The sequence below is a fragment of the Sinocyclocheilus grahami genome, unplaced genomic scaffold (genome assembly GCF_001515645.1).
Source record: "Sinocyclocheilus grahami isolate Dianchi unplaced genomic scaffold, SAMN03320097.WGS_v1.1 scaffold60.1, whole genome shotgun sequence".
NCBI lineage: Eukaryota > Metazoa > Chordata > Actinopteri > Cypriniformes > Cyprinidae > Sinocyclocheilus > Sinocyclocheilus grahami.
This window is the reverse complement of record NW_015505239.1, coordinates 521,354-533,368: the sequence shown is the minus strand read 5'-3', so window position 1 is coordinate 533,368 and position 12,015 is coordinate 521,354. Positions and strand designations below refer to the sequence as shown.

At 35.1% G+C, this 12,015-nt stretch overlaps 1 protein-coding gene across 1 annotated transcript in view; it reads right to left on the bottom strand.

Annotated features, from left to right (window-relative positions):
* LOC107584492 (calcium-dependent secretion activator 1-like) overlaps positions 1-12,015 on the bottom strand; it is a 90,208-nt gene that overhangs the window by 33,590 nt on the left and 44,603 nt on the right. Inside the window, exons 5-7 of the mRNA XM_016271124.1 lie at positions 10,367-10,600; positions 8,579-8,700; positions 1,471-1,582 (exon numbers count right to left, since the gene is read on the bottom strand). Coding sequence (XP_016126610.1) covers positions 1,471-1,582; positions 8,579-8,700; positions 10,367-10,600 — 468 coding nt within the window. The remainder of the gene's footprint in view (positions 1-1,470; positions 1,583-8,578; positions 8,701-10,366; positions 10,601-12,015) is intronic.

The window sequence follows — 12,015 nt, the reverse complement described above, 5'->3', positions numbered from 1 at the left end:
CTGAGTCTGGGTGTGAGCTGATAATGACATATTACTTTGCCAGTCAGCGTTTTCAGAGAAATTCTCAACATTCAATTAATTTTGGCTCATGTGGCTGTGTACTGAGAGTTAGACTGTACAGCTCTTCTCTTGGCACCTTATCAGAGAAGAGCCGGTTTCTCTCGTATTCTCTCCTGTGCTTTTTATTCTCTCTTTTCTCTCTCTGATAAGTTGGCGTAATCTATTTCTTAGCTAGAGTTAAAGGCTTAGAGATGCCTGTCTACTTTAGTCTTGATGGAGACACATTTTTTAAACCCTGTACCAATCCAGCATCCGTCAAGGTCAAAAAGCAGGTTAACAATGTCCTAATTAGAGGACCTCAGAGTCCTTGAATGTAGAATGTTTTTTAGATTCCAATTCAGGAATTCTAATTAAGGTTGCAAACAGGATGGAGAATTGCAATTTGAATTTGGATAAAAATGTACATTTAAAAAGAAATGACATTGCTTTAATAATAACATACACACACACTACTGTTCAAAAGTTTATGGTCAGAAAGACCTTTAAAATGTTTTTGAAAGAAGTCTCTAATGATCACCAGGGCTGCATTTATTTTATCAAAGATGAATTTTCAGTAGCTTTTACCCCAGTCTTCAGGGTCGCATGATTAATGAGAAATCATTCTAATATGCTGCTTAATATTAATGCTACTTAATATTTTGGTGGAAACCATGATACAAGATTCTATTATGAATAGAATGTTTAAAAGAACATCCTTTATTTGAAACAGAAATACATGTATTTACTGTCACACTTGATCAATTTAATGCATACTTGTTGAATATCAGTATTTTTTTTTAATCCAACTGACCCCAACCTTATGAACTGTATTGTATGTCTCTTTTTATTTTTTATTATTAATTCTATGAATCATGGTAGAAGAGCATTTCCCACACAATAACTGAGTACACTATAATCTACTAAATATATTAGATAACAATTAGATTCAAATTTTATATTGCTTATTTTGTATAAAATTATCTGAAAAATATAGGCATTTGTGATGCCTGTGTTTAACAGCACAGTACTTATCATAGCCTAGTTAATAAACAAGCATAATTAGCCAAAAAAATCCAGAGGGGTGTGGTCAATTCAATTAAAATTCTAACTCGTTAAAAGGAAGCCTGTTTTGTTCTTTGGGAATATAACCTCTAAATAAAAAACAAATATTCACTGTAGAAACAAAACAGGGATTTGATCTGATTCTTGTCGTGCTTCTTGTTTCTTTACAGGGATTTTCAAGCCTGGAGATTCTTGTTTAGCCACAAGCATCAATCAGCAGGAGAATGAGGCAAAAGAAGAATTATAAAGTAAGACATCACTTCTATAGCACCATAACAACCTCAAATAATCCTCAAACTCCAAAAAAAAACAAAAACAGAACGACTGATGTCCAAAGCCACAAGAAAGAAAAGAAGGATCGAGAGTTACCCGGCCCAGCTCCTTGTCCTCGAGGGCCAAGACCCCTGTGCTCTCTGTGAAGAGCTTCACTTTGACCGCTGGCAGAGGGTGTGTGGTGGTGAAGTCTCCTTGGGTTCCCCAACTGAGAACACACATACACACAAACTCCATTGATGTCCTTGATTTTAGGCTTCTACAGTATTTATTTTCTACACTCATTTTCATCATTCTCACACACAAACAGTACAGCCACCAAGGTGTTACTTCAAGGGGCTCTTGCCCCTGCCGAACAACCCACTTTAAGATGTATAGGAATGCTAACATATGGCTTTCTCCAGGTATCATAGATCTCCTTGACAACTCGGCCGCTCTTTATTACTTTATCACTGCGTAACCGCTGCGCACAGGGACATCTCGCAACCCTTGTTTTCATTGTATTACTTTGATCAGCGAGGAAAACAATCTCCGCAGTCCTATTCGGCTACACGGCAGGGCTGATGAAATCGTTTGCTAACAAATCATTTGATAAGGTCGTAAAAATCTCATACTGAATGTCAAGTGCATGAGAGACAGACCAGTGGGTGAAGTGTACCGTCTGATGATTTTGTACATAAATGCTTTCAGCAGAGGATATTCTCTGGTGATTACTGGTACTAGATTCTCTGACACAACGGACAAGTCTGACATTTGGAAAATAAAAGAATAAATAAATAACTTAAAGAAGATTTCGAAAGTGCACATTCATAGTCCACCATTATTTACTCTTTCTGTACCCATGCATTGTTACAGTCCAGTGTCATGTAGCAGACCTGAGAAAAAGTGCTTTTGCTTTAGTTTTTTGTCTAAAACGCCATAATGATGGAATTGTATCTTACAAACAAAGATATTTTCACTTCACAAAACATTAATTGATGGACTGGATTACTTGTGGATTACTGTGATGTTTTTATCAGCTGTTTGGACTCTCATTCTGACAGCACCCATTCACCGCAGAGGATCCACTGGTTAGAAAGTGATGCAATGCTAAATTTCTCCAAATCTGTTCTGATGAATAAATAAACTCATTTACATATTGGATAGCCTGAGGGTGAATACATTTTCAGCATTTTTTTTATTTGGGAGAACTATTCCTTTAAGTAACATTAGCAAACATTCTGAAGCATATTAATTAACTTGATATTTATTCCATATATATCTAATTTACTTTCTTTACTTTCACTTAACACAATTTCCCCAGATTTCCCCAATTTACAGTCAAATTCATGCTACTCTTTAGCATGACAATGAAGCAAAAGAAACCTCAGTATAAACTTTATTTGCTAGTGTCAATTATTATTTTTTTAAGCTTTATGTACTATTATTTTTCATCCAAATTTTTCTGTGGAAGCACTGCATCCTTTAATTCCTTAAAGAAAACACCGCTGTTACAGTCCCACTATGCTTATCTCCTCTTTATGGCCACTAATCCATATGTTTGTTGTGTAAAGCCTTCATAAAGGGAGAAATATAATAAATGTGCAGCTCTGCTATCTTCAACTTGTGTATAGGAGATCAAACTCTAGCGGGTCTCAGTGAGAGTGAGAAAAGACTATAACTCACAGACATGCTTTAAACAATCAGTATTGATATTATAAATAATAAATGCACAAAATCTCAGAATAATATGATGCAACAATATAGAAACGTACACCTAGGAAATCACAGATACACTCTCTCCTGCACACTCACACAGGGTGAGGGGTAGAGTTGGCCTAGTAAAACTGAACCACGTGACATGATCTGCTGCCGTGGAAACAGGCTGCACATTTCAGAGGCAGCAGTCAAATGAAACAGAAAGAAAAAGGGGGAGAGCGAAAAAGAGATGGAATGGAAAAGAGGGAAAAAGAGAAAGCTAGCGCAAGAGGGAAAAAAATCTGCTATGTGTGTGGTGGGAAGTGTGACTTATCACTTGGAGAAGTGACAAATGCCGATTGAGCGACGGGTGAACACAATCGTCAATTTGTTTGATGAACACCAGGGGGCGATAAACATATAACGGCTGGGCGGTTGAGAACGGAGTCTATTAGCAAAAACTCTTTTATTTGCAACAAAGAAAATTTGAGCTTGAGGAAAATTTGCTGGCCAAATGTTTGCCGCTATATTTTTCTAAGGGCCTACAAGGGATATTAAATATTTTATAACACAAAGGGAGGAATTCACAAGGAATGAATGGCACCCTCTCATGATTTTCACATACTGTCTATGTTGCTGTAGCAAAATATGCACTCAAAGAACTATCTGCAGACAGTAACTGTGCAATTGTGAATGTTGCAAATGTGGTGCAATCAATATATATAATAAATAATTTACCGTATAAAGAAAAGAGACATTACAAAGACTTCATTTAAATGCACTGGAATGCTATTCTGAAGTTAACTTCTGGTTTGACAGGTGGTTAGTGAATAAGAATCAGGTTTTTGCACTGATAAATCGAAAATAATAGCAAAGTCTTATGTTAATGAATGAAAGATGTTTCGTTTCTGATTGCGTGTATGTATGGTTTCCATGGATATGGATGGGTTAGCATTCTAACAGTGCAAACGGCGAGTGTCAGAGAGGTTGCTGACACTGCACAAGGCCATGCATAGCTGAACTGTGTGTGTGTATGTGTGAAGGTGCCTTTGGGACAGTCCAAGATATGTTTATTCTTGAGCAGCTGACTGAATAACTTTTTCTAAGTACATCAGAATGTCAAATTTCCTTTTCTCGCCGATTCTGCTGTCTCTTTCGCTATCTCGTCCTCCTCTTAATCTTTCTGCTTCAGCATGTCTGTTTGATGTGACACATTTTTGTGTGTCCATTAGCGCTGTTATGCTTTGCCAAAATGAGCCAATTCTCTCTGTTTCCAACTGCCAGTGACAGCATGAATACATGAATATAGACTGAGTTCTATGACTCATAATCATAAGGCTTTTATAAGAGCTAAGTGCTTTACAGTTGAAAGAAGAAAAGAGAGAGAGCGGAAAGCAAAATTTAAGTCACAAGAAGAGGAAAAGAATGGAACAGAATCATGGATAGAGAATAAAGGGGAGCAGGGGAGCTTTGATATGGGAAAGGAAGTAGAGCTGGGCGATATACTGAATATTCACAATAAATGTAGGAGAGCACGGGGTTAGTTGTAACACACGTGATTTAAATATTTCCACACATGCTAGCATAACCAAATTTACAGCATTTACTAGTTACCATATCAACATTATATAGAGAAAAAAAGTGCGCTGAAAATGTATTTTACCATAGCAAAATTATATTTCTGGCTTAAGTCAATTTTTCATCTCAGTTTTTATTACTCATTTAAAATGAGACAAATCTGCTATTATTTTAATCTCCAATCTGTTATTTATCAGTTTAGATGATTTTTTTAATGCTTTGCTAACTAGTGACTCATAATCATAAGGCTTTTATAAGAGCTAAGTGCTTTACAGTTGAAAGAAGAAAAGAGAGAGAGCGGAAAGCAAAATTTAAGTTACAAGAAGAGGAAAAGAATGGAACAGAATCATGGATAGAGAATAAAGGGGAGCAGGGGAGCAGGGGAGCAGGGGAGCTTTGATATGGGAAAGGAAGTAGAGCTGGGCGATATACTGAATATTCACAGTAAATGTAGGGGAGCACGGGGTTAGTTGTAACACACGTGATTTAAATATTTCCACACATGCTAGCATAACCAAATTTACAGCATTTACTAGTTACCATATCAACATTATATAGAGAAAAAAAGTGCGCTGAAAATGTATTTTACCATAGCAAAATTATATTTCTAGCTTAAGTCAATTTTTCATCTCAGTTTTTATTACTCATTTAAAATGAGACAAATCTGCTATTATTTTAATCTCCAATCTGTTATTTATCAGTTTAGATGATTTTTTTAATGCTTTGCTAACTATCATAAGACAGTAACCGGTTTTAATCTCCAGTTGCGCAGATGGGGCACGTTGTAACACTGCGTTACAATGTGCTATTCTATGACATTAGCGATGTAATTCACACTATTTACTTTAATAAATTTTAATGATAAACGACGAAAAACAGTTGAATAAAGACTGACAGTCAATGTTTAATGTTAAGAAATTATTATTTCAAGACATGTAAAGCATTTTGGCTCGTTTATGTGGGCCGTCCCAAGCATGGTTGCAATGTGTTCATTGTCAAACTCCAAAATCAGATTATTTTTAATTCTTAAAAAACGCCATTACAATTAATTTTTTCTGAATATGTCAGTACTTCTTCTTAGAGTGTGTCAACCTAAGCTTTAAGATGTTAATATGACTCTGGCCCAAATCTGGTTAGGAGTCGGTGATTATATGTGTGGATATTTACGTATGCATATGTATATACTTTAAAGCTGTAAGGTATTGTTTGTGGAGGTATATGCATACATTTGATAGATGGTCGAAATGTCTAAACTTTAATGCTCCAACATATATTCTATACTCGAGACATTAGGCTTGACGTTCTTTGTTTTACAATATGTATCGAGTTTTTAAAAAAAAAATTTTTTTTTTGTTTAATTATACTTTAATGAAGTGGTTTTTTGTTGTTGTTGTTTTTTGTCAATTTTTTCATGATTCTCCTGTATCTGTATCCTGTTATTATTGTAAAAGTTCAATAAACAGATTTAATATACATTTTTAAAAAGCCATTATTTTATTTGAAATAAATAATTATTTTATTTTATTGACAAAATATTTTAGTTTGTCTTGTATATTTTTTTAATGCGATCAGATCACATTTTAAGCTGTCATATGCTCATGTTACAACGTGCCCCTCAGCTGTTACAATGTACCCCACCTACAGGACATGTTGTCACATTTCACTTCCAATTTTTGAGGGTAAATAAAGAAAAATGTATACATTGTAATTATGAAACAAAGCGACATATTTGTACTAGACAAGTGTGAAATTACTGTGGATAAAAAAATTATACTCTGAACCCCATGTGGATTTACACAATTTGAGAAAGTCAAAAAGTGTTACTTTGTGCCCCGCTTTCCCCTACCATTTTGCTGGTGACGTAAAAAGAAACAACTTTGTGAATGTGGGATGTGCTGATTGCAACATCGATACTGTTATTAAATTGAACTGAATCAACACTGAACGGACTCGAGTTAAAAAACGACACTACTGTCTTCAGTAGAGCTGCTTATTAATTGAACTTGATCACAATGAATAAACTTTACACAGTTATTGAACTGAACTGAAGCAACACTGAAACGACCGGAGCTGAATAATGACACTATCGTCTTGCTACAGCTGCTTTATAGCACAATTTGGATTTGCATAATTGATTCTGTTATTTTCCAGTTTAATATTGTAATGTTTTTTTGAAACAATGTCTATTGTATAAAGCATTATAAAAATAAAGGTGACTTGACTTGAATGTTTCAATAGCATCTTTGATTTGACTTTAGTAGCAAAAAATGGTTGAAAAAAAAACTCGGATTCAATTATTCATTTGCGTCAGCATTTAAAATGGTATTTTTGCATGGTATTTTTCAACTAATAAAAAAATTTAAATAATGAAATATAACTAAAAAAAGTGTTAAAAAGGTATCATTTAAAAAATCTGAAATAATGTTAAAATATATGTAGGTATCTATTAGTGTTTTATCTATTACTATTCACTGGTGCAAAATAAATAACTCTTTCTTGTGATCACATAGTGAAAAGCAATGTGGAAAACATGTTCAAGGATTATAGTCAAAAAATACTGAGATTTTATTTATTTATTCTTTTTTTTTTCTTGCTTTATATTGATTTTTTTGCTATACTGCCCAGCCCTTGAAGGAAAGCATAGAAAAGAGTAAGGTATAAAACGGGGAAGAAAATGTCCTTGAAGACTATGCTTCATTGTAGGTTTTCCTCATTTGTGGGGCAAGAAGGTGACCTTGTATATGAAGCAGATTTTACTACCGTCAAAGGCATGTGTATGTGCACATTCTCACGCATACACACACATGTGAAGGTTGGTGTGTGTGATGATAGAATCTAAATGCTAATTCTCACGTGACGTCATTATTCTCCAGGAGTGCTGGAGGCTCTCTGTCTCTCTCTCTCCTTCGCTTCTCCCCCCTCCGCTGGGATACGCACTCCTAATCATTTTCTCCATAGCTGAATACTTTTCTGAGGGGACATGGAGGCTGTGTCTCATATTCTCTGATTCTTTCTCACTCTACCATGCTCCCTCTCACTCTTTAGCTCATTATAAATTGGCATCTGATCCAAAGATGGAACATAGGGCCCAAAAATAGCACCATGTCATGTGCTCATCCCTTGAGTAACTGCCTCTGGCCAAATAAGAGTTCTAGTTGGAGGACACAGCACCTGAAACTGCACTGCCGTTAGAAAAATGTCCCATATTATGAATGTAATGCATGCTGAGAATGTGAAAGATTGTATATTGTCTCATCATAAGATGTCTAATTTTAGGGAAAATCTACCAATCCATAGAAAATCTACAGAACTTATAACTAAAATGTAGCTTATTATTAGCAATTAATTTTATTATAATATGAATTTTGAGTAAACATTTGATAAAAGTAGTATTTGTATACATTTTGACATTACATCAGACGCCTTCCACATTGCTCTCCAGATGTCAGCATTAGCCAATGAAATACCCATATCTACATACATTTACACATATTTTAAAGCATTTTAACACACGAATGTAAAACTATAAAAATATACACTAATGTTCAAAAGTTTGGAATTACTAAGATTTTTTTGAAAGAAATTAAAATTTTTGATAAACTAATCAAAAGTGACAGTTAAGTCACTTAATTTATTTAAATTTCAAATAAATGCTGTTCTTGTGAACTTTCTGGCTGCTGAAAATTTAGCTGTTTAAAAAATTAAAATTTAATTTGTAATACTTTTATCAGTATTACTGTTTATACTATATTTTTGATCACATAAATGCAGCCTTGGTGAGCATAAGGGACAAAAATCTTACCAACCCCAAACCTTTGAATGGTACTGTAGATGTTAATTTTGATATTCAAAATCATTTGAATCTTAAAATGAATTGCAAATGAGCCATTAAAAGGTATTTACAAAAAAAAAAAAAAAAAAGTGAGAGAAAATAAAGAAAGTGGCCTACGTGGGTTTGGAGGCCTCAGCCTGGTCCGTCTGTAGCTTCTCTCCACCTTCCACCTCCATTGTGCAGTACACAATGCGGTTGGGAGCCAGCGACTTCAACCCCTGAACTTCCATAATCACCACCTACACAAAATAAACATTTGGTTGTATTTTACATGCAGGTATAGTATGTTTTGTAATGCTCACATAATCAATTAAACATTCCCTTGGATGCTGTTTTAAAAGCTCTTATTTCATTAGCAGCCAATCAGGATCCACTCAACTTCTTGACCACATTATCAACTTTTATTAGTATGTAACTTTCTTGTTCTTGACACTCATTGAATAAGCACTGTTTACGTCTGGAGCGAAAATCAATCCACACACCCAGAGCACCTATAAAATCCGGCAGCTCGTAGCTCCCCAAAACAAAATAGACTCCAAAGACAGAAGCCAGACTATCAAATCCATAAAACACTGCTCTGTCAGCCACTGTGACTACTAAAGCCATGCCACGTTATAATCAACTGCCCTGAAAACGAGCTAGCTCAAGATAGTATAATTATAGCAAAACCTGAGACTTGAGAGGGGAGATTTCTCAGAGGCATCATTTATCAAAAATGCAGTATAACCTTTTTTTAATATGCTGCAGCCCTTTCTGTCTGCATAATTTATGCGCTAGCAAGGGCTGGAAACTCAGTAAAGATTAAAATCTCATAGATGCATGTGTTAAACTAACACTGCAGTTGCTAATGTTGCTAAATTTATCATTGCTACTCATTTAAATTCTCTATCAAAACTAAGGACTGTCTATTAATTCGAAATGATGAGAGGCAAACCCTTAGACTCCCAAAAGATATTTGCAAGCATGGTAGTAAGCGCTTTTTGAGATTGTTGCACTTTTTTCAACTTTGTAACATGCTACAGACTATTTTTACAAAGTTTTGTTCAAATCAGCACATTTTAACAGTTCAAAGGATACCGCTACAGCTAAAACCTAAAAATACTTGGCAAAGTCTGTTGTTTTAATGGAACTAGCACCAAAAATGCTTAAAGGAAAAGCTCATTCAAAAATGAAAATGTACTCACCCTCAGACCATCCAGAATGTAGAAGAGTTTGTTTGATCATCAAAACAGAGTTAGAGAAATTTAGTATTACATCACTTGCTCACCAATGGATCCTCTGCAGTGAATGGGTGCCGTCAGAATGAGAGTCCAAACAGCTGATAAAAACACACCACAGTAATCCACACGACTCCAGTCCATCAGTTAACATCTTGTGAAATGAAAATCTGTGTGTTTGTAAAAAACAAATCCATTAATTGATGGACTTGAGTCATGTGGATTATTTGTAGATTATTATGATGTTTTTATCAGCTGTTTGGACTGTCATTCTGACAGCACCCATTCACTGCAGAGGATTCATTGGTGAGCAAGTGATGTAATGCTAAATTTCTCAAAATCTGTTTTGATAAAAAATAAACATCTTAAATGGCCTGAGGGTGAGTAAATTTTCAGCAAATGTAAATTTTTTGGTGAACTACTCCTCCTACCACTCTTTCCGCATCTGACATTGTCTCTCAGGTTTGGTTATTTGTTTAACACTTAATGGTTAATTGTATGCAAAACAGACAAGACAGAGAAGTCACAAACCTTCACCAAAGAAAGTCAAATGCATGGAAGCCTTGAGCAGGGCCACAACTAAAAATCACTCTCTCTCCCCTGGGCCCGATGAGACGGCATACTATGTGAACCCTGGCCTTGAGCACAAAACTAAACTACACTGCCTGAAGGCTAGAACAGTTCTTACCTCAAGTGTGAAAGACAGCACAACATCAGACTTGGATAGCTGGTTTTCATCTTCCTGGCCCATATCAATGATGGAGGTGTTGTGTCCCCTCTTTAGCTTCTGCAGTTTGAACTCTCCTCCCTTTGAAACCGGCATGCTCTCCAGGTTAGCCATCAGCTGGTTGACTGAGCTCTTCAGCTCCTCAATATACATAGCCTCCATCTCCTTCGACACAAACTTGGGGAATTTGCCAGCCTGAATTTTTTTAAGAAATAGCAAAGAAGTTAGAAAAAATTCTAATATTTTTAATTATTCCGATTAAAAATGTAAAAATACCACTGATGTTAGCATTATTAAAAACTAGTATTTTATCAGCTTAAATAGAAGAAGGCTTAAATGAACTTAATTCAAAATGTCAACTTGACCCAAAATATATTCATTATGGAACAAGTCCTACTTGGCAAAATTCTAGTCGGTTTGAATTATAAAATGAATGTGGGTACATAAACTGAATTGGCTGAGTTGCAATGGAATGGATGCCAGTTCTGTTTACAGCACGTCCGGGGCATCTCTGTCCACGTGTAAGTGATCAAATGATGAGACTTACCCGGGCAATCTGATCAGCCATCTGCAGACGCCCATCCAGTTCTCTCCTGATCTGAGCTGCTTGCTCGTCCAGATTATCCAACTGCAACCACACACACACAAAGTAATATTGGTTACCATCAGCCTTCAAGCCTCCACATACTAATACCAACCTATACAGCTACATCAAGTCTGACCCCTGTTACAACTTTCCACATATGTGACATAATTGGGCTCACCAGGGGTCAGATTGAAAAGGTCAATGGCCACACACATCCTGAAAGCAGAAATACAACTGTTCCTTATTATTACTCTAAGTAATTAAAACTGATAAAAGTCACTTTCATTCATTTGAATTAAGCTGACATAATAAAATATGAATATTGCGTTTTATTAAAACTTAATATTTATGAACAATAATGAGAAATATTGCCTTGGCAACTGACTAAAATAATTTTAATATGATGTATCACAATTATTCAAACTAAAACAAACAAAAAAAAAAAACCTTAATAACAAAAATGACAAAAGCACATAAAATTAATAAAACTTGAAAATGAAAACTGAATATATTAAAATTAAAAGCTAACAATATTAATACATTCTTAATATTAGTATATATTTTACTATTCATATTTTCAATACTAAAATAACACTGATCCTTTGTTTATTTGTGACCTGGCCCATATCAATGATGGAGGTGTTGTGTCCCCTCTTTAGCTTCTGCAGTTTGAACTCTCCTCCCTTTGAAACCGGCATGCTCTCCAGGTTAGCCATCAGCTGGTTGACTGAGCTCTTCAGCTCCTCGATATACATAGCCTCCATCTCCTTCGACACAAACTTGGGGAATTTGCCAGCCTGAATTTTTTTAAGAAATAGCAAAGAAGTTAGAAAAAATTCTAATATTTTTAATTATTCCGATTAAAAATGTAAAAAATACCACTGATGTTAGCATTATTAAAAACTAGTATTTTATCAGCTTAAATAGAAGAAGGCTTAAATGAACTTAATTCAAAATGTCAACTTGACCCAAAATATATTCATTATGGAACAAGTCCTACTTGGCAAAATTCTAGTCGGTTTGA